Source organism: Leuresthes tenuis, unplaced genomic scaffold (assembly GCF_036924035.1).
Source record: "Leuresthes tenuis unplaced genomic scaffold, fLeuTen1.0.hap1 SCAF_4, whole genome shotgun sequence".
Taxonomy (NCBI): domain Eukaryota; kingdom Metazoa; phylum Chordata; class Actinopteri; order Atheriniformes; family Atherinopsidae; genus Leuresthes; species Leuresthes tenuis.
This window is the reverse complement of record NW_027325358.1, coordinates 20,702,760-20,730,135: the sequence shown is the minus strand read 5'-3', so window position 1 is coordinate 20,730,135 and position 27,376 is coordinate 20,702,760. Positions and strand designations below refer to the sequence as shown.

General features: G+C 39.4%; 3 protein-coding genes across 3 annotated transcripts; 2 read left to right on the top strand and 1 right to left on the bottom strand.

The window, feature by feature from the left end:
• Positions 1-6,673: 6,673 nt before the first annotated feature.
• Positions 6,674-13,495, top strand: LOC140305983 (leucine-rich repeat LGI family member 2-like). Its single transcript, XM_072385047.1, has 8 exons — positions 6,674-6,916; positions 7,081-7,152; positions 7,313-7,384; positions 7,586-7,657; positions 7,835-7,906; positions 8,211-8,380; positions 9,350-9,514; positions 11,214-13,495. Exons 1-8 carry the CDS (start codon positions 6,741-6,743, stop codon positions 12,047-12,049), a joined length of 1,635 nt encoding a protein of 544 aa, XP_072241148.1. The 5' UTR covers positions 6,674-6,740; the 3' UTR covers positions 12,050-13,495.
• A 1,413-nt stretch (positions 13,496-14,908) lies between these two features.
• On the top strand, positions 14,909-22,127 carry LOC140305984 (coiled-coil domain-containing protein 149-like). The gene is made up of 12 exons (XM_072385048.1): positions 14,909-15,092; positions 16,243-16,404; positions 16,531-16,569; positions 16,975-17,082; positions 17,201-17,317; positions 18,045-18,217; positions 18,484-18,556; positions 18,719-18,803; positions 18,958-19,105; positions 19,211-19,287; positions 19,607-19,672; positions 19,767-22,127. The coding sequence occupies exons 1-12, from the start codon at positions 15,042-15,044 to the stop codon at positions 20,210-20,212; spliced, it is 1,545 nt and encodes a 514-aa protein (XP_072241149.1). The 5' UTR covers positions 14,909-15,041; the 3' UTR covers positions 20,213-22,127.
• Positions 22,128-24,225: 2,098 nt separating this feature from the next.
• LOC140305982 (extracellular superoxide dismutase [Cu-Zn]-like) lies at positions 24,226-25,868 on the bottom strand. The gene is made up of 3 exons (XM_072385046.1): positions 25,650-25,868; positions 24,423-25,104; positions 24,226-24,376 (listed from the first exon to the last, which is right to left on the bottom strand). Exons 1-2 carry the CDS (start codon positions 25,670-25,672, stop codon positions 24,468-24,470), a joined length of 660 nt encoding a protein of 219 aa, XP_072241147.1. The 5' UTR covers positions 25,673-25,868; the 3' UTR covers positions 24,226-24,376; positions 24,423-24,467.
• Positions 25,869-27,376: the final 1,508 nt, after the last annotated feature.

Sequence of the window (27,376 nt, the reverse complement as noted above, 5' to 3'; positions counted from 1 at the left end):
ATTTATTTGTATGCTGTGGAGTGGATGTTTATTATTTTCCAAAACAGAATATAATTTCCTCCTCATATACATTCAAGATCTAACATTGACAAGTTTAGCTATCTAATTACTAGCATAGCACAAGTACTGTGTTGAAATATCACGTAACACATTTATGAATTAGTAAGTTTGATCAGAATTAAAATGCCTCACATCTCCTTCTTGATTTGCTTACACAGTTGGACCAACTATGCAATATATGACGTGAGCAAATATTAACCAACCACTTACCGACCAACTCTGTTTCATTGTGCCTTTAGCTGCACAATTGAAACATTTGACACAAGAACACCACTCACTGAAACAGCTGTCCACATGATGGAGAGGAGGATTCACCATCAGTTGATGTCAGTCAGCTCGAAGGAGTAATTCCATCAATTTATCTGCAGATATGAGCTCATCCCACCGCTCACCCTGAGCCATGCATTAAGAGGTTGGACAAATATAAAAGCAAGAATCTTTTTGATGACGATGTTTGCTACCAAAACATTGCTGAATCAGACTGCCTTACATAACAATGATCCAGTTGTTAGATGTCTGTCTAGGTTTCGCAGACACAAGTGTTGTTCCTGGACAGGGCCCCAGATTGGTGGTATGTGACAACAAAAGGGTGGGCCGACAGTTGCTCCTTGTGGAGGACACACTGACAGCAGTATCAAGGACAGAGGCCACTAGTATAAAGCCCCTGTCACCCTTGAATCCCTCTTTTACTCTCAGTGTGTATGTGTGTGTATTTGTGTGTGTGTGTACAAGATACAGCCTTAACGCTTTTATCAAACTACTGTACGAAAGTACAGTTTTGAGTACCGTTGCACTTGGCCTTAGTATTTTTTCTATGCCTCCACTCCACTACATTTCAGCGGGTAAGAATGTACTCCTCTACATTCACTGGACAGCTGTAGTTATTTTCGGATTAGACTTTTACATAAAAACAAATATGATGCAAGATATCTGATCAGCTTATAAAACTGTCCTTAACCTTTTTATGTTCTCACCTCTAAAAAGCCTCTAGACTCTCTGTCAGCTTTAAGATATAAATATATGTATGAATATGCATCAATAAAATGTTACACTGTGTGACAGAATGCAATAGTATCAATTATCCATGAAAATAATGTGACATACTAAAGAGTATATCTCTTACAAGTGTTGTAAAGAGCAAGTAATCCCTCTGACCTTTACTTAAGAAGTTTAATGCAGGCTTTACTTGCTATCTTGTATTTGTAGATTAGTTTATTCCTAGCATTACTTTAGGATCTGAGTACTTCACCCACGTCTATATTTGTCTTTTGTCCCTGATGAATGGATTGATGGATGTTTAGACAACTGTCTTACAGTCATACAACAAATGAAAACAAATGTTATTTTTATGCTGATTCTTATTGAAAACTTAACTTTCAGATACAGTGAATGTCATGTGGAAAACCAATGCACATACAGTCATTTTTCACTTTATAACTTAAGCCTGAGCCAAGAAAACCCATCAGAACATGCACACAGGTTGAAGTGATCATCACAAAGCTGATAAATTTAGGTAGCTATTTGAAATGGGGACACGGCTCACGCAAGCAAGTTGAGATCAGTTTCTTACTGTGGCTACATTAAAACAGCAGGTGTTAAATCATGAGTGCCATTAATCAGTGTTACGAATGGACCATATGAAGACCTTTTCAACTCTGGCTCTCCCTCACACATGAGATGTTGATACAGAAATATGAGAAATGATACACAATATGCACGTGTCTCTGAAAATAACCAGCCGACAGCGAAGGACAAATTGAACAGTAACAGCAAATCTTCATGCGTTCACAAGTGTTGATTTAACAGTGACATCAGAGGTGGCAGGTGTTGATCTGACAGCTGACATATTTTTTCAGAAGTGCCTGAAAAGGCGAGAGTTGCTTCTTTTAATGGCTTCTCACTCTACTCTATATGAAAAGATTCAGGTCAATCCAATCAACACAGCAGCAGAAGCAGGAGCTTTGGTTAGCCAGGCACCTGTCAACAAAGAATACTGTAGCTGACATGATGGCACACACTTTTAAACTGAAATATGCAATGGGATAAGCCACTCTGTTTCTTAAAAATGACATCATACTGCTTCAGGTGAAAACTTGACAGGAACTAAAAGTTTGCAGATTACTTTCAGAATTAAATTACAGATATAATAAAGAAGGAAAACTAGTTATAACTGAACACACCGACAGTGTCTAAAATTCTTCTGAATCTGCTAATTAAGTCTTTTTTTTTTTTTTTTTAATCTTACTGATGGTTAGTAGGCTTGCAGAGATATATTGCTTGTTGACTGTGATTGATCTATCTGTAAACAGGAGAACATCATTCAAGATAGTGACCAATATCTATCTGAGATGTCCTGGTTGTGCTGCTGCAAAGTGCCCTGTCCAGCTCAGTCACACATTCCCACACAGATGGATGTGCTCTAAAGGTGCCTTTAAAATCATATAATAAATTATTAATTTAAAGTTGATAACAGTAATGCACCCTATTGTTCTAACAGCCACAAAATAATGAGTCAATGTCAGGAAGACATGCTAAAAAAGTCCTGCAAAGGTTGGAGTTTAAAAAAGCTGATGTAGACCATATCTGATACTGTCAGATGGTTTGAATATTTTTTTTAGTGTCTCTTAAAGTAACTTTAGGGAAAGGGAGAAAAGTGTGACCATTTTACTGCAATGAAAATAAACAGAAACATGAGAATTTCTTTCAAATACTTTGAGAGAACTGAACACAAACTGGTCCATTATACGGAGCATACTACTATGACATGTTTATGTTTTCTGCAGCATTCAGCAGCACTGCTGACTTTCTGACCCTGGCTACTGAGCCCTCTGCAGCTCCTGAGTGGGAACCGGAGAAGTCTGAGAGCTGTAACACCTGCTGTAATGCAGTCACTAGCAGCCAGACACTGCACTTCTCCAGATTACTCCCTCACACACACGCACATACACACACACACACACACACACATACCCCATCCTTCAAGGGTTTCATGGTTCAAAAGGTAGAAGGTCAACTTTGGACTTGAAAGTGTTGCGTGTGAGCTGGTTCTCTGGATGTTAGGGATTAGCATGTTACCACCGATACTGACAGTTCACTTAGAGAGGATAACTGCTAACTTTAAATGGTTAATTCTCTTTCCCTGAACTCATGATGTCCAAGTGTTCAGTAGGTTGACTAGTGTAGAAACATCATAACTTTGTTGTTTACTGTTTATTACAGCTTTCAGAAAACATCTGCGTCTCTGAAGTTGAAGTTGTCACATGTTGAGTTTGTTGTGTCATGGTGTCAGCAGGAAAACCAAAGAATACAGGGCTCACTTTCAAATGATGCACCTATGATGAAGATCCTCATAACACATAAACAGCTTTATTAATGTAATAGATTTTCTTATCAGTGCATAACATATTATGATTGACCCTTTGGACCATTTTGCACCTATTAACAACTCATCATAGTTCTATTTAGTACTGTACCACACATATTCACAAATGTCTTATTAAAAAAAAAAACTGAATGGAATAATAAACACCTAAAACAGTTTTTATAACCTGGTAACCCAAATACGTTCTTGATATGATCAATTGAATCATAGTAAAAAAAATGAAAGACACAATAAAGCCTATTGCCCCTGTATCTGAATGTATGAAGTTATTAATGGCAAACAATAGCATGCTGATTTATCCAATAGGACTTTTACTCTGCCACTCATCCTCAGTCTGATTATTAGTGATATTGCATGACAATCATCTTTCTATTCATGCATCTTATGTCCTGTTCAGTTTAAGCTTTAAGTTTTGTGTTTGGACACTGCTTACCGGATAAGGACTGTTTGATTTGTATGTACAAAACAGATGCCAAATAAATAGTGGGGATATGTATACATTTCTGTACAAACACTTCTTCTTTTTGTAATATGATACTTATTATAAGTGACTCTGTGCATCACACAACCATGAACGAGGACCAAAAAGGCTGGCACCCCACTCAAATAATTCTCATTTCCCTTGGTTTACATTGTTTAAGCCATTTTAGCTGTAAATATTTTTTGGATTTGTCATTCCTAACCACTGCGTCACTGTGATTTATTTGTGAGATAGCAGATGGTAAGAAATTTATTTTATTGTCTTCATAAAGTTGTACAGACATCTGAGCCATGAGGAAAATGCAATAAAACGTATCATGGGTCACAAGTGACAGACCTTTCTGGATCTTTTTGGAGAACAAACATGCAGATGTTTGCATTTTACAAGAAAGACATGTAGAAACATACTTCATTAAACTAAAGTATCCAGAAGCTAAGTTGCATATTGATGGGTGTCTAGAAAGAAATGAGGTGAAAGATGTTTGCTGTGCGTCAACTGGTTTCAGCTTCCACGTGCCCTGAGTGTTTAGGGATTCTCTAACCTAAAAACAGCAATGCTAGAGGCAGAGCTGTCATGAATTATGCCAGCAATGGCAGACCCGTACGGTTGTTCCCTTCTGGTTATTTGGTTTCACTCATGCTCAGAGGCTACTGGTCCCCCAGCAAAGGTCAGCACCTCGTTAAGGCCTGCAGGGACATCTAATAACCCCATTGTTGTGAGAACACTGTCTTTTACGAATCTAGAAGATCAGGGAAGTTGATCTCATACAAAGACTGTGCTAGACTGACCAGAAACAGAGAAGAAGTGAAGCAGGTGAACAAAGATTTGCTTTGTATAAAAAGCATCTTACTCGTAAATGTATTCTATAGTGTTGTTTACCTTTGGGCATAACCACACTCCAGATGTGACAGGAGTATCCCTCAATGTCTTTGAACATGGATGTATGTAAAATATGTATTGCTTAGTTAATAAATACCAAATCATGAACTTTTTACAGCTGCTTCTGAGTTCAACAACAAATGCTGTGATAGTAAAAGAAAGAAAGAAAGAAAAAAGTCAGGAGTTTGTCCCATTCGTGTGTTTTTGCATAGGTATATTTGTTTGTGGTGCTTTTAATTTGCATTCCCGCATAGAGTATTTAGCCTCTTCTCTTGATTAGAGAATAGTCACCTCACGTGTAATGTGGGATAACTTATGATTGAGCTTGTTGAAAAAGATTTGAATAGTTAAACTTGCCGCAGACACATGGCTAAATCAAACAAAATGTACATTTCTGAGAATTATGTATCAGCAAACGTTAGTTATAATAATAGGAACAGACATCAGGAGCAACAGTCTTAGAAATTTGGCGTGTGTTCCATCTTTTTAGTCTATCAACAGCTTCCCTCTAGTGGTGAACTCATGTACTTGCACACACACGTTCACTACAATTGCACTCTGTATTCTGTGTGTGTGTGTGTGTGTGTGTGTGTGATTTGTACTCAAACACAAACATTTGGGTACAAATCAAATTTTGCTGATTTCTGAATAGAATGTCCTTCCATGTGCAAGATATTCCTTTCTTTTTGTAATGCTTTCATCAACTTGTTTAGTCATAATTGGCTTGTTCGGACGTCTGAGTAGGGAAAGAAAATGTATCAATAAAATAGAGCAACAAAATTGTTAGATTGTATATGTTGTAACTCTGCTAATGCTGAATGGGCCTTTTGAAGCAGCAGTTTACCCCCATTTGAATAAATTGGATTGAAAATCAACCCAAAAAAATGGCAAAGCTCCTCAAGCTCGAAATGTATATAATCCAAAATATCACTGGTAAAGATTAAAGGGATATGAGAGAGTGAAGACAGTATCTGAAGTTCCGAGGAGAAAACTTCGAGAAAGGATGCAGGAGTCACGCTGTTCAGGCAGAACACTCACACACACACACACACACACACAAACTGAAAAGAGGCTGACTGTAACTGCAGGACGAAGATCCTAAGTAAAATTCATGAACCAGCACTCAAGCTGAAGCTTTACGACTGGCTCTCACAGCATTACTATAAATATTTTTGGGTTAGTCTGAAATACACTTGGGACGTCTAAAATGTTTCATACACTTTATATGGAAGCTTTCTGTTGTTTAATCAGTCACATTAGTATACATTAGTGCATGAACGAAGCAGTCATCATTTACATGTTCAAAATAAGCTCGGTACCAAATGGGCACCAATAATCAATTTTGAGAAATTAGTCAGGAAGAAAGAGAAAAGACGTATTAACTGATAAGCACTACTGTATTAGGAACTGCCGAGTCACCGTGTTAGTTATCAGTGGTTTTTCCTCTTTATGAGCTTTTCTCGTCTACTGAAACACACTTTTGCATGGATGTAGAAAGTGTTATGTAGTGATCAACTCCGCAAGATAAACGTTCTCCATGGTGCTGAAACAGTCACTTCAGCGTACATATGTGTTGTTAAAGTTTTTTTTTTTTATCATTATTAGTGTATTTTTGTACACTGAATATCCCTCTTAAAATGACGTTTTGTGTACTTTAAATCATATAGTAATTGAAAATTCTGCGTATTTAATATTAAGGGGTTTTCTCTGCGATAAATAGTAATTGTGATTGGAAACGAACCGACTTTCTTTTTCTTTTCTTTTTTTTAATTTTACTGTTGTTTTCTTCCCCAGCCTTCCGGGACGCAGCTGCAGCCGTATCAGCCTGTGTCAGGGGTTTCCACTGTAGTGCTGCATTTTGATGTCGCCCAGCAGAGAAAGCCGACCGCTCGCTCCTAACACGCTCTCATTTGCCATTATTAATGTCCAAGAGGCAACATGACATCTGCCTTGCAGTGGTTTGCGGCTGCTCTAGCGCTGCTGTGTATTTGTGGAGAAGCTGAATCCAAAAAGAATTTTAAATGTCCTTCAGGATGCTCCTGCTCCAAGGAGACCATCATCTGCGTTGCTACTTCCCAGATCCCCCGGACGGTGCCGAATGAGATCAACTCGTTGTAAGTAACCCTTTAGATTTCTTCTACCAAAACATTTTAAGATCCCACTTGATCATAAGATATTTGTTAATACAGGCAAAGCGAGAATTTACTTCCTATTGTGTTGGCTTTTGATATCTTTGCTACAGCGTGTTAAGATGTCCTTTATGTGCTTCTCCCACTAGGAGCATTGTAAATGGATCCATTGCGGAAATCACAGAGGGGATGTTTTCACTTATGCCTTCTCTTCAACTGCTGTAAGTGCCCATTAAATCAATAGGCGTATGGATTAGATGATGGAGATTTTTTTCGAGTTTGGGTGGAGAACAAGAGAACAAGAAATAATAAAAGAAAGTATAAGAAGAGCACAGACAATTAGGAGATATTAGCTTCACTCAGTTTACTTTTCCTTTACAGGCTTCTCAATGCCAATTCGCTGACCACAATCAAAGATGATGCTTTCTCTGGTCTCTCTCATCTTGAATATTTGTGAGTATTGGGGCTTATTTTTTAATCAATGTTCTGTAGTTGAGGATAACTATATTCACAGGTAGCTGCACCTCCAGCCTCAATCTAACAATGTCCATTCAATCTCCATTCAGTCCATTCAATACACAGATACATATCTGATTTGACTTCATCTATTTATGCATTGTACTTTCTTTGCCTGTGCACAATGATAAACCATAGGTTCATTGAAGGAAACAAGATTGAAACAATCACCAAAAATGCCTTTCGGGGTCTGCGGGCTTTGACTCATCTGTAAGTCTGCTGTCATTCTTTCTACCAATCAGAAAAGAGTATTACCCATAATATTGTCACTCTATACCACTGATATTACACACTAAAAGGAAAAAAAACTGATGTAGCAGCTTGGAGGGGAAAAAAAGCTGATTATAGATTGAAATTTGCTTTTGTCTCCTTGTGTCTGTGGTTCAGCTCCCTTGCAAATAACAAGATGAGGTTTCTGCCAAGAGATCTTTTCCTTGACTTGGATTCATTGCTGGAACTGTGAGTAAGCAGTTGTGAAGTCAGCAGTGTGTCTGCAAATGTGTGCGTGCATGTGTGTGTTGATGTTTGAGAGAGAGAGAGAAAGAGAGAGAGAGAGAGACTCCATCTGCTTTTTCCATAATGTGTTCCATGCTGACTCAGCGCTGTCTGTCTGTATGTCTATCTGTCTGTCTGTCTATCTATCTATCTATTGAAAATGATGCTACATATAAAAGGACCTTTACTTTCTGTGGTGTCTTGAGCAGTATGTAGCTTCTTACTTGTGGTAATCCTTCACTACCGATGTCCCCCTGTCATGCCACAGGGATCTGCGAGGCAACTCTTTCCAGTGCAGTTGTGAAAACAAGTGGCTGATGACATGGCTGAAAAACACAAATGCCACAGTATCAGATGTCTTCTGCGCAGGCCCCAGTGACATGAAGGGCAAGCGGCTCAATGACCTTCCAATTCCACCAGGCGAATGCATTTCTACAGGTAATATAACAAGTGCACAGTCAAAACAAAGGCATGTCTGTACAGGCTCAGATACGGCTAAGATGGTCAGGGTAAAAAGAAAAAAAATCAAATCATTAGGATTCATCCTCTGGGCTTTGTGGACATCTGCACCAAATTTTACAACTTCCATGTGACCTCAGCCCTCTGTAGATTCCCAGGCTTCTTGGTACAAAATTCAATGGTGAAAATGATATTTTTCCACCTGTTATCTGGCAGCAGATTGCATCTTCTGCAGCATTTTGTTAGAACCAATGTGTACTACTTCTGAGAAACTACAACTACTTTGCTGTATGAGCTACATACTTTTACAGGCAAGATTTTCAAACATGAAATTAGAAGGCAAAAATCATGACACAGTGTTTTTTACGTATTAGAAATTATAAGGTGACCAAAGGTGGCCGAGATACTAGTAGACAGTGGGCCCATTATCTAACTCCAACAATATGGCTATGCTTGGCTTGTATTTCCTTGTGGAAATACTAGATCTAAACATTAGTTTCACCCTGGAGGAGATATATATGTCCCTGGCAGACATTAAACACTTGTATTGTCATAAAAATACATCTTAAGATACAAACAGAAAGTAGGTAAATAATAAAGCCGTACTTAAATATATCTCCCTCATTACGTGGGTAGTGGGAAGTCTGTGTGATGAGTAGACAGAAAGCTGAGATCACATGTATTGTATAAGACTAAGCCTCTATGGCCAATAAGATCTAAATGTAATGTTTGTTAAATAATTGTATCACAAAGCATTCAAAGCGCTCTCTTACTATGAAAATGAAAAACATGCAGTAATGAATATAGAATATCATACAGCTGAATATGATAGCATTGGCTCTCCAAAGATTAAGGTTTTAGCAGATTTGAAAATGCAGTTTAAGCAATGAGGTTCTTGTTCACTTGATCAGCAAACCAGCAGGTTCTGTCTTTGTCTGCATCTCACAGACTTTGTGCGTCATCAGTCTATTCCCATTCAGTCCATGTCAGCGGATATCTTCTCCTTTAAAGAGGACATCTATGTGGCAATGGCTGCCCCGAACTTCAACAGCTGCATGATCATGGAATGGGATCACATTGAAATGAATTTCAGAAAATTTGACAACATAACAGGTTTGATAACGTTCACTCTTAATTTTCTTTCCTTTCCCTTTTCTTTATTTTTTCAAAGAGTCAGATAATATGCTTTTTTTTTTCTTTAATGTAAAAAATATCCATGAAAAGTTAAGGAGACAACAATGAATTGATCCAGTAACATACAAATGTTTAGGTTGGTTTAGGTTTAGATTAGGTTACCACCCTATTGTTCTTCTGTGCCATGAACTTCAATAAAAAACTCAAAAGCAACTAAAAGCCCAGTCATCAACACAGCGATTTATTCCAACACAGGCTGAATGAAGGGAGACTGTGTGGCTAACAAGCGAAACAGGTGGGGTCGAGAGCATGAGTCAAACAGTGCTAGATGATTAAACCAGATCTAAGAAAGTAGCCCAAACGTCTCGTGGGACTTTAATCCAGTTAAGTAAGAATAGATCATTATTTTACAGCAGTATAAATTTTGCACGCACACAGTAGAGGTTTGGTCAAAATCTTCATAGATCACCATATATGGATTGGGGTTTGGCCTTTGTAGCTTGGCAAGAACTTAGCGGGTGATGTCCAAAACAGCGACCATGGACAAGAACTTACAGCCAACAGCATAACATCCAGGGTGCGGAGACACTCCTTCCCAGTGACATGTTAAGGATTACACCATTTATTGTTAACAAGACGATGAAGACACACCTGCTTAAATGGAATAAGACCTACAAGGGCAAACTTTGGTCATGTAAATCAGTAAACTGAAAATGAACAATATCAGTTCACCTGGCAGCCAGCAGAGCTTTGCTAAACACATGACAAACTGATTATGTGCAGTTTTAGCCCCTGGAAGTTATGAGGTTCGGTGTACAAGAGCTGCAGTTGTAATATTCTGTTTGAAGGCCATTAGTGAATTACCAAGCTTTTTTTCTAAAGTACTGTATACACACTATGTTTTTTACAAGTTCATTTTACTTTGGGACTCTACAAGAATATACAGACATACTTCAATGCTCAAAAACCACAATACATTTCTCACACTCGACATTGTTGTGACACCCTCGAGCTGAAACACTCCATTTTAGCTCTAGTTTCTTTCAAGGCTCTTATACATCAAATTGCTTTCAATGACCATTAGTGGCAGACGAGCCCCTGCTGGGTATCCTTGCATCAAACAAATAGCCCTCAGACACGACAAAGTGAAAGTTCCAGACTTCTGATAGTCAGCTCACTGGTGGAGTACAGAAAAGTGGTTAATTCTTTGTTTAAGGTGTGTCACAATTGTGAGGATGGAAGCATAATACAAATATGTGATATAGTGATGGAGATAAGTGAAGAAAGAAAGACCTTGACTGAAAACCAGATGGGCCAGGAGCAGTTATCTGCAGTATAATGAGGACGAAATATCCCTTTGATGTGGATTTTGGCTGTTGTAACTTTGCAGCCCTTTAATGTGCAAAAAAAGAATAACCAACGTAACACACTGACAGAAAGGAAAAAAACAATTAAGAGTGACGTGGTCTCTTCAGAAAATTCATTAATGCTAGGAACAAATCTTTTAACGATTTTTGTTTTCAGATGGAACAAATGAGCTAAGTGGCACAGACAGGCTGGGGAAGTCCAAAGCCCTGACAGATTAACTCATTGTTGGGTTTCAGCCTTTTATCTAAAATCATAAAAACAGCATTTCATATTCTGAGGTGTATGACCACTGACATTCTTTTTCTTCCAGGTAAATCTGTTGTTGGATGCAAGTCGGTTCTGATTGAAAACCACGTCTTGATAATAGTCACCCAGCTCTTTGGTGGCTCCCACATTTACAAGTTCGATGACCAACAGAACAAGTTCACTAAATTTCAAACAATTGAGGTCTTCAACATCTCAAAGCCAAATGATATGGAGGTCTTTCAAATGGATGGTGACTGGTACTTTTTGATTGTAGACAGCTCCAAGGCGGGCCTGTCTACTCTCTACAAGTGGACTGACCAACCAGAACGCAATGAAACCGGTTTCTATTCCTACCAATATCTCCATGAATGGTTTCGTGATACAGATGCTGAGTTTGTTGAAGTCGATGGGAAGTCCTACCTAATTCTGGCCAGTCGCTCTCAGTCCCCCGTCATCTACCTCTGGAACAAGAGCACCCTGAAGTTTATTCTTCATGGTGAAATCCCATATGTTGATGACGTAGTGTCAGTCAAAGCTTTTCGGGTGGACGGTGAGTTGTACTTGGCCCTGGCTTGTTATATAGGTGACTCCAAAGTCCTCAAATGGTCCAACAAGCAGTTCACTGAGGTCCAGGCGCTTCCCTCTCGAGGAGCGATGATCCTCCAGCCTTTCACCTTCACAGACAGACATTATCTTGCTCTTGGCAGTGATTACTCTTTCACACAGATCTACCTCTGGGATGGGGAAACAAAAACCTTTCACAAGTTCAAGGATGTTTATGTGCAGTCACCCAGATCATTCACTGTGGTGACCACTGACCGGAGGAGTTTCATCTTTTCCTCCAGCCTCAAGGGGAAATCAATGGTTTTTGAGCATATATTTGTAGATCTAAGCTTGTAAAGGATCCCAATATGTTTCGGTCATCCAGATCAATAATGTGTGTATGCTACAAAGAGGTCTCACATGCTTTATCATCTTACTTAAGCAACAGGATACATACATTTTATTTTTAGCTGATGCCTGAAAATATGTAATTTGCCAATCTTTGAAAATGAATTGTATACAGATAATGTTACAGCAAATCAGAAGTATTGGCAAAAGGTGGTTACTTTTATCATAATCCTGACAAGCAAACAATGGCTGAGCCAGAGTGTGTGTTCTGACTGTGGCTATAGCCTGGCAACCTCATAAAGGTGGTAAGAAACCTGTCTATTATGGGTTATATAACTTTTAAAACCCATGGTATGGTTATTTAAAGTTCAGCTGCAAGCTTTACACTAATTTCCTTGTTAATATTGTTAATTGCATCCCTGGAAACAGACTAACCTGAACAGAACATATACTTTAGTAAACACACAAAGTGTTAAAATGACAAAGAAATTTGCAAGCCATACTGTCTGACCAACTTTTAAGTAAAAACTGTTTGCATCCCACCAAACAGATACACATGCAGACAGCATTAAAAAGCCGTGGCCATTCAGTGATAAAGCAATACGAACTGTCTAAAAGTGTACTTGGTAGGCATTCATAGTGTCGCACCCAATAAGATGACAGAATAAATTGTGTGAAAAATAAAAAAAGAAGGGAGCTGAAGCCTGACAACTGACATCTTAACATCTAACAGACTGATGACAAATTATGCAAAAATGCCCTTAACTCAACGGACAAGAGTGAAGATAAACTGTTTCATGTTGAAGCTATCTCAACTAAGTAATAGCTACAGTTTGACTAACGATAACAAAGTGCAGAAGAAGAGTTTTCTTCTTTGTCAAAATACAGCAGTGTGTAGTAGGTAGATCTTAGGAGCTTAAGTGTGTAACATTCATAATAAGCAAATATATGACTATGCTACTGAGTGCCTGAATAATAGTTAAATTATAGAAATATTAATATAGATATGTGTGTATGTATATATCTATATACACACACATACATAAAATCAGTAATCTATTTCTGATTCCTATGCAAAATGTATAATAGTGGATGTTTGAACTGCGTTACAAATGTGAACCCTTTAGTTTGAAGATCTTGTACAGCTTTATTTACACACACACACACACACACACTGTGGTATGACGTGCAAGTTACCACATGGTATTTGTAGACTGTCAATCAGATGAAAGTAATAAAATACTAATTAGCATGAACGTTGTGTTTTTTATGATCTTCTCTGATTTAACGGGAACATTTTTTTGCCTTTTCAGCTGTTTTGATGTCTTACCTAACGATAATGTGTATAAATGTTTTTCATTCTACCCCTAATGCAATTATGAAAAGTGACCTTTTACATGTCTTCAACCTTAAGTCCAATGTAAGAACGGGTTTGTGGAAATGCATTAAAGACAATTTAACCAAATCAATTTTCATGTATTGTTTTTAATTCTGTAATCTAATCAGACACTGTAGGAAAATGAAAGCTGACAGACAGCTTGTGTGGTGCACTTATCATTGGGATTGCCTTTCAGCTGGAAGGTTGCTGTTTTGATCAAGTCTCCCCAGTCCACATGTTGAGCTTCAGATAGTTCAAGTCAAAGAGGAAAACCCACACTGCTTCTTCACTTTTCTCACTGGATAAGAACGCCCGGCAAATTAAAATAATGACATGATTTGTTATTACTGTCATTAAGTGTTGATATTAACAATGAGGCAGATGCTGTTTCTCCCTGCCAATCCATTATTTATCATAAATTATGAGCATCAAAAAGAAACAAGCAGCGATTACTTTCTGATAATCTGTTTGTGCCTTCGACAAATTCCTGGAAATCATCTCACTCGCAGACATTATTACTGTCAATTGATTCGAATACTCGACTATCCAACGATGAAATATATACTGCATATAAACAAAGAGTAGCAAATTAAAGGAAACCAAATGACGTCAACAATGTGGACCTAACCACCATCAATTCGAAAGACACTCCCTCCTTTGGTGCTTATAATGATATTGTTGAAGGGTGATGTGTGCTACAGGTAGAGAGTGGTAAAGTCAGACTGGGTTAAAATGTGGTGACTGTGAAGGCCCCAGCATATAATTCACATAATTTGAATTCATATCTGAGCTTTGGTGACCCCTTGTGCTCTATGGAAGAGACCATTCCCATCAAGATAGACATGTTACATCACAGAATAAAGGTGACCATACATGAAAGACCATACAGTAAACATCGGCCACAAAAAACGCTGCTGACTTTTTCTCTATAGTGGATATGTTCAGACTCAAGGAGATGAGTCAAATTGCTGCCAACTGAAACTGTTATATACATTTTCAGCTGATTTAAGTTGCTGTTCAATTATTTATCTATTACAAGTATTATGGAAAATGTCCTTCTCAATTTCGTTTGGAGTATTAGATTCACAAAAGTTGAGAAAACCTTGAAATGACAGTGTAGTTTCATGAGTTTTTGTGCAAGCCACAATTAGATTGAATCTGTTTAGATAAAAGATAAATCCATCCATACATCCATTTTCTATACCCGCTATTTAATCGCGGTACACCCTGAACAGTTCACCAAATCTGTAGTAAGTGTAATTTTAATCATCTTTATCGTTTGCACTAAAAACTCTATAATACATATCAAATCGTACAATCATTTAAAGCTCGTTTACACCTCCATTTAACTTTGCCTTCCTCACTTAGTGTGGGTTTCTATAACAACACGACAGCTGTCAGACAGCGTAGACGGTATTGATTTTTATTTTCGAGCGTCTCCGAATGCGTCGTGACGTTTTTCTGACGTCCGCATGGGCGGAAGTGATGCTGATTGCGTCCCTCAACCAGCTAATCCGTTTGGTGATGCATAATGTCTCTGATTTGAGCCGAACCAGCGCTGTGAAGGTAAAGGGAAGCTCACCGAGCGTTTTCGTTGACCTTTTATCGGCTGCGCGAAGATAGATGGATCCGTCCCGGAGGAGCGAGAGTGACTGGCAGGGGATGCTCAATGAGGTGAGAGCGGACTGGGCAAAAGAGCGTGAAAATCTCCACTAATGCACGCACACTGTGTGACGCGTGTAATGCCCAACTAAATACTGTTAAACACTCTGTAAGTTGTGGCCGGCGTCTCTTGTCCGGACCAACAGACAGATGAAATGAGTCCCGATTGAATTAGAATCTCATATTCTGATGTTTCCTTTAACCTGCACTTGCACAAGGAAGTAGATACGTGTTGTTTCCTTGTATCTGCAAGGCTCTGTCCCTCGTAATGTCACTAAAAAAGTTAACAACACGCACCAGACTCCAGTTTAACGACTTTGAGTGTTATAAGAAATAGTGCGTCACAATCCTGACCTTTAGGCTGCATGACGTATTTTGCTTGATAGTTTTGAGCTACTTGTGATTTACTTGGATACGTCCATGATGGTTCACAATTCAATTCGACTCATGGAAATAGCTTGTTTCACTCCACAACATATTTTTCTGACAGTTCGAGTTCATTTGAAAGTTGAAACGTCACACGTAGAGTGCACCACCAAAGATATGATCGGTCCATGAAATGTTTCGCGTTACTGATCAGTTATAATGTCACCTTTTCAAAAGCGAGGAATATATTGAGTCTCTGGATTCAGGATAGTATGTTTAGTTTTTTTTTCTCACATTTATGAGATGTAAATGCCAAGTGAATTTCTAATAAAATATGTATTAATTGGAGCCAACATGCCCTAACATGTGGCAAATATCAACTCCAGACAAAGGTCCTCTGTGGCTGTAGAGGTTCCTCTCACTTATGCCTCACTTCTTAATTACCATCTTTAATCATGTTCTAGACACAGTGATAGCAGTAACCATCCATCCATCCATTTTCTATACCTACCTAATCCAATGTAGGGTCGCGGGGGTGGGCTAGAGCCTATCTCAGCTGTCATTGGGTGAGAGGCGGGGTACATCCTGGACAGGTCGCCAGTCCATCACAGGGCCACACAGAGACAAACAACCACATACACTCACACTCACTCCTAAGGACAATTTAGTGTCACCAATTAACCTAATATGCATGTTTTTGGGGGGTGGGAGGAAGCCGGAGTACCCGGACAGAACACACGCATACACGGGAAGAATGATAGCAGTGACTTTATTTAAAATTTGCTCTTGTGCGCAGTTCCTAATCTGCAAGCGGAAGTTGGAGAGTAAGAAAGAAGCTCTTCTGATTCTGTCCAAAGAGCTGGACACCTGCCAGCAGGAGAGGGATCAGTACAAACTGATGGCCAACCAGCTCCGGGAACAACACCAGGCGCTCAAGAAGAAGCACAGAGAACTCATTGTAAGCTGAAGATGTACGGTTTAAGACATGGATCGATCGGGAGCAAAATAGAGAATGAAATTTGTTAATGATCTGCTATTATGCTTTTGAAGGAGGGCTGATGTGTGTTTTCTTTCTAACTAACAGGATGGAGATCCCTCTCTGCCGCCCGAGAAGAGGAATCAAGTAAGGTGTTTTTTTTCTGCCTACATTGTGCTGCGTAGTGTGGACAGTGTTTCTGGAGATGGATGCCAACAGACAAAAAAAAAAAAGACACTACGGAAAATAATGTGCACACACAGCTTGTCTGTTTGCTGACATAGTTGGTCTTTAAAGCTCATATACTACAATATACTGACGGGATGAGACGGTGTTGTAGACAGTGTTGAACCCTGATGAGTCATGCTGTGTCTGGGTGGAGTGCCTCACACAGCTTTTCTTTATCAGAGCTTAGATTCTCCTCATCGTTGTTGCCCCGTTTATGATTTTAGACGTAAAACGTGAATTTTTGCATGCTCGGTTTAAAAAAACCAAAAACAAAACAAAAAAAACCGTGACATTTTCTGTGTTTTATGTTAATTTCTTACTCAGGTTAATTTAGCCCAGCTGCTCAGAGACTCCAGAGAAAGGAGCACTCAACTTGCTGAGGAGGTGAAAGAGCTGAAACAGCGACTGGTGGAAGCTCAGGGTGATAACAAGGTATGTCGTCGAAGTGGTCACCGTCATCAAACCGCCGCCGATGGCGAAATTACTGTGAGGTAATCGGAGAAAGATACAGCACATACTTAAAATCTTTTCTGACTGTTTGTCCTCGAAGCTCCTACGAATGACCATCACCAAACAGAGGCTGGGGGACGAGGAGGTTGGTGCTCGACACTTCCCTGCACACGAGAGAGAAGATCTGGTCAAACAGCTGGAAAGAGCCAGAGAACAGGTGAGGAGTGCCGGCTTCTTTCAGATCTTTCAGACTCTACATTGAAATCCCACAAAATCAAATATTTCAAAGTTGGACTAAAGGGCAGACCCAAATAATGCAGATGATAGTTAAGGCAAGTCAAGTTTTATTTGTAGAGCACAATTCAAAGTGCAGTTAAGTTACTCTTGCATGCATGCGTTCAGTTGGACCCAATCAGGCCCAGGTGCTCTCTGCATACTCCACAATTCCTTTCTTAAACTTGGAGGTAACAGAAGAGACTGATAGACATAGAAGACAAAGAAGCTGGTAATAAGAGAATAACTACAAGGGATGGCATGTACTGTGTCAATAATACAATATTATCAGGCTAAAAGGGGCTTACCACCCCCTATTGGAGTGGAGTCAGACATACTTCATCCAATAAATTGTTTCATTGTATACTGGGACAAGAACAGCTAGTTGAGCCCAACTGGTACGCTGCCTTAACTGTGCATGGAAGCATAGTGACTATTTCTCTTAAGGATGTGATACAGCTGGAGGAGGTTCTCTATAAGGTGGAACTTTCACATTTATCACAAACAATTTACTATGACTACATTAGAATGAACCAAGACTGTAAGGGTCACTTTAAAAGGTGTCTTTAGATAGTCAAAAGTATGAACACGTAGAAGATGATACACAACCAGAAAATGCACGGTATTATTGGATTAAGTTGCAGGTGAGGTAATGATTTGGTGTGCCGCAGAATGAGGTGCTGGAGCACAGCGTGAAGTCCCTCTCAGACGAGCTTCAGGACGTCAGAGCAGAGCGGGACGTGTTTCAGCAGAAGGCTCATCGGCTCAACGTGGAAATGAACCACATCGTGGGGAACGATGAGATTCGAATTCTAGATATCGATGCGCTCTGTATGGAGAACAGGTTTGTTATTTTTTATTTTCATTTTTTAAATATACATATATGGGTTTCTACAGTTTAAATAACTTTTTGTTGCACTACTGCTACTGCTTTGTTAGTTCAGAAGGAACACTTTAGCATTTGCACCACGTATTCTTCGACATTATATTTGAGTTTTCATGGATCACAACATGAAGTTGTCCTTAATGTTCAAATGTGTTTTTAGAAGTAATTCTAAGCTTAATGATTTCCTGATTGAGGCTTTTGGATAACCATAAAATATCCCACAGGTATTTACATGAGCGGCTTAGTCAACTTCAAGAAGAGGTCAACCTGCTCAGAACAAACCTGGTGAAGTACAAGGTAGCTACATTTGATTTATTTATATATTTGAATAGTTCTCTCAGCTTTTCCTTTGGCATTGATGTTTTAAAATGGTTACTCTCCAATGCCCTCTCAATCACATAAAACATTAAACGTGTTTTTAAAGTTAAAAAACCTTATTCTGCTCCATTGATTTCCCAGAGTGCTCTGGAGAGCAGGAAGAACTCTAAAATCAGCGGCAAACCCAACAGCAGTGCTCTAACTGGGGTGCTTTCTGCTAAACAAGGTCAGACTTTATCCAGAAACGTTTCCTTTTTTTTTTTTTTTTTAATTGAAATGCTCTAAAGCAAATTTCTGAAAGAAAACATGAGATAGTTGTTGTCGATGTCTCATGGGAAAACGCCGTCCTCTGTTAAATGTGACAAACGCTGTGCTTGCAGTGAAGGAACTGTTACTCTCGGAGGTAAACGGCTGCAGTTTGCCGGTGACTCCTCAGTCCATCTCAGACCTCAAGTCTCTGGCCACAGCTCTGCTGGAAACGATCCACGAGAAGAACATGGTGATCCAGCACCAGCGTCAGATCAACAAGTACCGCAGCCTCTACGTCACACTCTTTATAGATTGTTGAGTCTGATTTTCGCAGATATTTTAGGGCAGAACCTGTAAATGTAGTTTTTTTTTTTCTCCCATCAGGATTCTTGGAAATCGAGTAGCAGAGCTAGAGAAGAAACTAAAAACACTTGAGATTTCTGGATTATGGAGCCTTCCAGGTGGATATAAGTGTCTCAGTATACAGCATTGAGACACGTTATTCTAACCTGTGTTCTATGCATTCTTCACAATAATTCCTTCTCCTGCTCTTTTTCTTCTTGCTACCTGAAGGCCTGACTTATAATGTGTCTCTGGGAATATATGGAAGTATGTTCCTCTGATAAATTGCTGTCTTTATAATTAAACTCTGATTTTTATCATCTATTGCTTCTAATGTCTGACACCATTTACTCATCTCTGTCTATTCTTATCATTTCAATCAGTATGTACTGTCAAAAACTGGAAAAGCTTACTTTTGGTTCCGTTTTGTTGGAATAGGAGGAAAAGACGCCATCATCCTGAACACCCAGCAAGCTGAATCTCCTGATTCGCCGACACAAGAAGGTAAATATCCAGTGGAATTATGCCTCAATCTGTCTTCAGCCTTCTATGATGAAACTACATCTCTTGAATATTAATCTCCTACCTTATCTTGAAGGTGTCATGGGTTCTGAAAATATACTTCCCGTGCAGAAGAGCACTCCAGAAGTTCTAAACCAGGCCAGTGAACCAACACCTGTGTCAGATTTTCAAGAAGACGCACCATCACCATCCAGAACGGCAGCATGCCAGCTTCTGTGTGCTTCACAGAGGTCAGAAGAGGAGGAGCCCGCCAGCTCTCAAAGAGAACTACCAAATAGTGAAGACTGCTATGAAAGTGGACGAGCACAGGTCACAGTGGACTGTACCGCTTTAACAACAGAACACGAGGGTCTGAGTGTCTCCATTCTCGAGCCGGCATATCTGAGTAGACCCCATCCATCTTCACATCCCTGTCAACCAGAAGAGTGCACTGAAGGGCTGGAAACTGTTGAGACACAGTGTATTATAGCAGAGGGAAATATCAACATCGTCCCTGATGAGCAGCAGCAGCAGGGCGTCTAATCAAACCAGCAGGCGGATGTACGTAATAGTCAGGTGACACAAAGTCCTCCAGAAGCCAGCTGCCTGTCTCACAGTCGGCATGGTTACATGCACAGTAAGAGTCCAGCTACAGCTACAGCTCGACTCGGCCATTTAACGGGGTCTTTGTCCTAGTATACATGCACAGGAGGGGAATCAAATTATCGACTAAAGTAGATGCAACACTACAACTCTGTGAACTGTCAGAAAGACATTCTGTTGCTTTAACTCTCTCTGTGGGAGATCATCATACATGTGAGCATAAGTTACTTGAATGTTGGTTTTGTCAAGTTGATGCTGCGGTTATAAAACCAAGACCTCGTGAAAATGCTGTGAGTGACTGTTAGTTGATGCAAAGTCTTAATGTGCTGGTTATCAGTCACAGTTTCGGACACATTTAACCATCTAACAAAATAAACAGACAACTATGTGAATGGGAGCAGCTTTATTTGGAACATACAGTAAAACGCAGGCGTTATACAAGCAGGAGATATTCAGTCCCCAACTGCTTTAAGGCTCTAATCTAAGACTCGGGGTTCCTACACGGTCTCAGAAAGAATGGGAAGTTATGTTTGTTTTTAGCATTTTACAGTTCTGCGTAAGGATGAAAACACCTAGGAGATTAAAGTTGGGATATCTCTAAAGGAACAGATTAAACAAGGGGGTCTTTGAGTTTAACCCATCACCCATCTTGGTTTGAAGTTACTGATTTAGGATCTGCAAGTAGAAAATGAACTGTCAGCAGTCTTTCTGATAGACTTTTTGCCCAACTGCAGTTCACAGTTAACCTTATTTCGCCCCCTGCTGCCCACTAGTAAGAATGCAGTTTTACTGCTGCTTCTTTTGGTTAATTTTGATTGGTCTGCTTTCATATGAAAATGATGGATACTGTGGAGGAACAAGACTTAACATACACTATGAAAAATTTAAGTATGGGACTTTTTTCACTTATTTTTGTTTTTTATTTATAAATGAGACTTGAGGGTGGGGGGGAATAACAACAGTACAATATTGTATGTTCATTATGTTGAGGAGACGTAAGAGGAGAAAAGGTAGCACCTGTTAGTTGACCGATATTCAAAAGATATGACTGTGATGTACCAGCTGTCCCGTACAGTGAGGATATTGTGTTATCTAATGACATTGAAGGGCAATGCTTTGATTGCACAAACGGCACTCAGGAACTTTGCGTCCATAGCCATCTGTTCGTCACAGGACACATTATGCTGAACTCCTGCTGACTTCATACATACATGTACAAAAGATATCCACAAAGCTCTGACTTGAGCGCTCGGCTGCAGGCTGGTGTGTCACTCCGACTGCTCCTCTCTCAACCGTTCATTATAAACCAAAAAACAAAACGGCTGAAATACTTTGGGAGCCTCACAGTCTTTATTGTTTGAGCCTTTCATGACATGCAGCTTCAGTGAAATGCTCTGCAGTAGAGCTTCAGTAATGTGGACCATTTCTCACAGGCAGAATATGACACGCGTGTTTACCCTATGATTTCAAATCAGTTTAATGAATATGTAGATACTTGTCAAAAATGGCTAAAGAAATTGATGGAGAAATCTGAAAATATGAGTCTGGAAAAGTGTGGAAATTTTAGATGGAGAGTGTGTAGGAATCCTGAAAACCGATGATTACTGTTGTGAGATCTCTGCTCACTTGGCACAGAACATCCTGGTCACATGACAACCAAAGGTATTTGAACAAAGACTTCTCTGCTTTGTCTCTTACATTTTCAATCTTCAGTCATCAACTTTGGAGAAGTTTCATCCGCACTCAACACTGAAGAAGAGGGATATTTGCATCACAATTCTACTGCTGCTGTATTTCTGAGCTGATACTTTGGTTCAGGGTTCGTTTCATAAAGAAATTCAAATTTTTTTCTTTTTTTCTTTTTAATTTGGGGACCAAGTGTAAATACCGCTGTCAACTGACCATCAAAAGAGATGATGTTAGATTAAAGCCAAATATCTGTCAAAGACTTCCTCCTTCATCTTCCTACCTCCTGAAGGCATCGTTCCAGTGACATTAAAGAAGCTTACTGAACGCTGTTTAAGCAAAGAAGCTTTTTTCTTTTTAACATAATGCAAACACCTCCTTTTTTTATTTGCTTTATTGTGACACTGATGAATAACTTATTTCTTAAAGCTACTGTCTTAAAAAAACAACATCCACGTAGAAAATGTTTTTAAACTCTATGTAGAACACTGCATGCTCAAATACTATTTAATTAAAAAATAACTGCGTTTTGATCTGTGCTCTGTCTGAATTTATTGAGGCCTTTCTTCAAAAGTAAAATTCACAAGAATTAAGCAGAAACAGATGATTGCCAAATGCGCACCAACAACACTGATGTCTTTATCCTGACTTGTGTTAAGAAGAAATAAACTCAATATGCGGATTTTTTTTTTCAAAGGTGCTTGTGAAAACTGCTCTTTAGATAAGATAAGAAAGTACTAAACAAGCCCTCGTGTCTTTATACTGTTTATTGCCAGGGAAAAATAGGAAACGTATGCAGTAATTTATTGAAAGATGTGCAAACGCAAATGGAAATGTGTCTTCAGGGGAGGAGATCGGTGAGAAGCAGGCTCCTCAGAGAAGGAACGGCCGCAGTAAAGGAGGCTCTCGGCAGTAGTAAAGGAAGTGCTGACTGAACTCCACCTTGTTTCCTCCCCCTTACCTGCAGACAAGGTGAATCAAACACTGTTTGGGCGTCTGGTAAAGACTCTTTTAAAAGACTGTCCCACTTTTGGATGCCTGGTAAAGAATATTTTTAAAGACTGAGCCCCTTCATCACCCCATCCTTTTAACTTTATCAAAAGACCTGCCTGTGCCAACAAAGAGTAAAGAAACCTGTGACACATGTAACTGATGAATAGGAACTGATAATCTTTTTTTTGTGACAGCTGTAACTGTACAATAAAAAGTTGTTTTGTCATGTTGTCTGTTATGTAAAGACGGCAACGGTTCATCTCTTGAACTTGGAGCTTGAATGACTCATTGGTCCAGTTTTAGTGGTTTAACACACCCAAAAAAAACACTGAAAATCCTTTGAAAATGGCTGGGTACAAGGTCTGGACTGGAATGTGGTGAAAAGCAGCCAATGTTCAAAGAAAAACTGTGAAAGGCTTTCAAAAAGACTGGAGACTAATTTAAAAGATTGCATGAAAGTCTGGCTCCTTGGATGCAAAATATAAAGAAACGAGAGTCGGTTCAAGCCTTTTGCATAGTACTGTAGGTCAGTTGATATTTTATGTGCTGCCCTTAATGTAAAGCTTAACACAGTGTGTACTGCAGAATATCTTTTTATTTTATTCATTAACTCAAAGAAGAAAAACTTGTAGAGACTTGACTTTGCGAGCTTGCATGAGGTTAGCTTGTTTGCGTGCTAACTTTTGCTAAGAGAGCGTACATGGCGATGGGAGTGGCATTTTAAGACTATTGATCAGAAAATGAAAGTGGTCAGTATAATGGAAAATCCATTCTTATATGCATTGTATTGAGTGTTACTGTGTATAACCTGCAGATGACCAGCTACAAGATACCAACGTGTCTTGTTTTTTATCATCCCTCCAAAGAACATGGTGTGTTCGTTGTATGATAAAGCTGTACTTGAAGGAGGATGGAAGGGAAGCTGGTACTTGCAGCTGTGTGTGTAACCTTGACTGTACTTAGGGAGGAAAGTAGATAAGAACGCTCAACTATACCCAAGGAGCGATGGTGCGACAATGTGCATTATAACTGAATTGTTTTTGCCTCAGTGGTAAGAGCAGCTCTGTACTTCGTACTGTGTTGTTCTCTCTTGCAAGATATTATTGAAAGCATCTTATTTCTTTTAATAATAGAAGGAAAGTAGTTACATTAATCCAGGTGATAATGAGATACCAAAATGGCAATGCCATACATAGTTGTCAGGAAACCTATAACAAGTGTTCACCTCTGTGTGATTCAGGAGTAGAGACCAAACAATCAAGATCACCGGGTGGTTCAGATTCATCCTTTATTCATCAAAGTCCACAAACAACACAATTTTTTCAGGATTTCAGTTTCATGGACTGACAAACAATCTTATAGGGAATATTACTTCAACTACATTGATAATCCACTGTGATTTCATTGATTTTTATAATTTTTTTGGTTTTATATAAGAATCCAGTGGAAAAAATAATGAATAAACACAAAGGCAAGATCTGTGTGCTAGACAAAGGAACATTTCACTACTTTGGGACTAATTTCTCCGCAATTGCCTCCCGTACCGCTTATACTGTATGTCCCAGCGACTGGAGGAGGCAATCCCAATAACACAGCACGCGAGCCTTCGACCTGCGTTCCCATGCAACAGGCTCCCTGCATCTCCACCGCGCCCTAAGTCATCTATCCTTTCATGAATCACCACTGTTCTTCCAAACACAGACAGGCCTCCGAACAGTGTTGCATCAGCTTCTATCAGTGCACTGATTTTTCCTTGTTGAGGCACAAAGTTACCAAAGTCTCCTGGGTGGTTAGGGTGATTTACACCGTATGGATTGTAGTGGCCACCAGTTGAGTCACATCCGCGGCTCAGGTCTCCGTACTGATGGATGTGCACGGCTCTGGATTCTGAAGAGTCCTCTGTGGGGAAGCCACTGAAACCGAGAAGGACTTGGAGTTTTCCCTGAGGGTGATCCTGCTTTAAAAGCACCTGACCGTAGATTTTGGGCAGACCATCAGGGAGTGAAGAGCTCGGTCTCACTTTGCAGACTCCATACAGAGTGCCATTGTGCTGCGAGACCTCTGGTGGAAGCAGAGTATCAGTGTGCACCAAGACACATTGTTGAAACCCTGCCAGCAAGACCAACAGAGCGGTTTCCAGTCCACTCACTGACCTGAAACATATTGGAATAACAGGACAATGCATATCAAATGTGTTGCATGGGCCTTAGATTAAATCAACATACATTTTGGTAGCATTTAGACTTTTTAAATATGCAAAATAAGCTGTTTGTTCACAGGCAGGAGTCCTGCAGTAATAAGTTTATGTCACTGATGGAGGCGGAGCTGATTTAAGAAAGCACATCAGGATATTAGATATTTTCATTTCTAATTACAAGTTTGGTATAACAGACCAAAATGCAGTTAACTGTACTTTTGTGCAATTTAGTAAAACAAACATTTTTTTTTTTGACAGTTTACAGTTGCACAATGACTACCTTCATCGTTTTAGTGACTGGGAGCAGTTAGTTTTTACCTCAGTTTTGCACGTTTTGCAGACTCTAAACACACACGACAAACTTGTACAAATTACACACTAAGAAATGAGACTTCACAACTACAAGCAGGTTTTTCTTACCATAAAGGTAAACATTATGATGCAGCGTGTAAAGTTAATGGTGTGCCACTGCAAAAACATGAAGACGCTTTGTGTACTCACCCGTATAGACGCATGGTCGCCATCAAAACAGCAACAATTCAAACTCAAGTCTTCTGTCTTTGCAACCTGCTCAGCTCCGATCCTCTGAAGAGTCACGGTAAGAGTGTTTCATAAGAGCTTTATAAGGTTTTTCGGAAGGCGTTACCTCAGCTGAGGGTGGAGCAGGGGTTTTGTCTAAACTTGTGTGTTTTTGCAACTCGCGAGATCAGGAACGCTTGTTTTTTTGTCAGACAAGACTGCAAAGACGAAAATCCGACCTTGAAGGAAAGCTCCACCTTCTGTGCGGGAACCCCCATCCAAAGCATCCAAAATTACAGCCCAGCTTTGCGCAAGTAAACGGCACCATCTGTTAAGTTGAAACTGTAATTATAGAATCAAAAGAAGAAATGAAAAGGAAGGTAGATTTAAAAGGAAACAAAAGTGGCAAATGCGGATATAATTAAATTTCCCCGTGATGGTAAATGTCAGTGTATCATGTAGGCTATATCTGGATCGGTGTGATTTTATGTAGCCTAACTGAGACAAGACTTTGAACATAGTAGACTGTGACCCTGGTTTCAAAGCTCTGTTTGGATGGAGACGCAAACAGAAATGATTTAGTGATTTGCGTAACAGTTACTCCAGCGAAAGCCACCGAACCCAACATTGCTGCACCAGAGAAAGATTTTTTAAAAAAAGATATGTTTTCATTTCCATGTATATATAAACTGATCTGAAACAATCCGTTCATGATCATCCATAACAATTGATAACATGGCAGAGGGAATGGTTTAAGAATGCGATTGACGGAAAATGATAATTTTGTGTCACTGAGGTGGAGATAGATGCATGCGCATCTACGCAGACGAATTCTTTTAATTTATTCACCTCTAACTTTACTGATGTTTTAAGTTACAAATTGTTTACCAGCTGATGACTGTTTTGATGGAGTTTCGGGAGAAAAAAAACATGAACACATGCTACGCTGATGTTGTATGATGAGAAATCAAATGTACGCACACATCTTTATTTATCTGTTTTATCACCTATCATGGGTACTCGGAATCAAACTGTGATTAAAAATACAACATGGTGTTCAAGTACAAAGGTTGCCATTTTTTGACTTTTAGTTTTTAGGACATTCACTTTATGAGCCTTGTGCTTTTATCAAATATTTGTGCAGTGCGCTGGAACCGTGCTGTTACTGCTGTCCTTGCCAGTACAAGAGATCTTTGATCCCAACGAAACTATTCCTGATTAAATACACGTTAAGATAATAACAATAAAGACTCATATATACTCATGCATCCTCTGAGTAGAGAGGCGAGAAGGAAACACCTGCTTCATGGGTAATTTGCACATCTGCGAAGGCGCCAACATGAATACAAATTTTCGAGCAACGCCTGCAGCCAACTGGATGACTTGGAGTCGTTTATGCCAGTGAAATAATGCCAAACCACGTTCTGCACATATTGCAGCAGCAAGGCGACGAAATGAGAGAGCCTGATTGTATGTGTGATGCAGACGTTAATAAGGGAACATACCCAAACTCTTTTAGAGGAGAACAGATAACATATGCATTGCGTATCAGATAATCATAACAGCGAGTGCCAATATTATATCAGATTATTTAGCATAAACCTGAATTATTTTGATGTACTTTGAAGTATTCAAAGCCTTTTTTCTGGCTGTTCAGAAATGTATTTAAATGTTATTTGTTTCAAAAATCCAAATAGGAGCCGCTGTTC

Excerpts from the sequence above, each read along its gene's own strand:
- LOC140305982 (XM_072385046.1), bottom strand. The coding sequence starts at position 25,672 with ATGGCGACCATGCGTCTATACGG. Across the intron at positions 25,105-25,649 it reads GCGACCATGCGTCTATACGG|GTCAGTGAGTGGACTGGAAA; the intron begins GTGAGTACACAA and ends AATATGTTTCAG.
- LOC140305984 (XM_072385048.1), top strand. The coding sequence starts at position 15,042 with ATGGATCCGTCCCGGAGGAGCGAGAGTGACTGGCAGGGGATGCTCAAT. Across the intron at positions 16,570-16,974 it reads CGCCCGAGAAGAGGAATCAA|GTTAATTTAGCCCAGCTGCT; the intron begins GTAAGGTGTTTT and ends TTTCTTACTCAG. Across the intron at positions 17,083-17,200 it reads AAGCTCAGGGTGATAACAAG|CTCCTACGAATGACCATCAC; the intron begins GTATGTCGTCGA and ends TTGTCCTCGAAG.
- LOC140305983 (XM_072385047.1), top strand. The coding sequence starts at position 6,741 with ATGACATCTGCCTTGCAGTGGTTTGCGGCTGCTCTAGCGCTGCTGTGT. Across the intron at positions 6,917-7,080 it reads CCGAATGAGATCAACTCGTT|GAGCATTGTAAATGGATCCA; the intron begins GTAAGTAACCCT and ends TTCTCCCACTAG. Across the intron at positions 9,515-11,213 it reads AAAATTTGACAACATAACAG|GTAAATCTGTTGTTGGATGC; the intron begins GTTTGATAACGT and ends TTTTTCTTCCAG.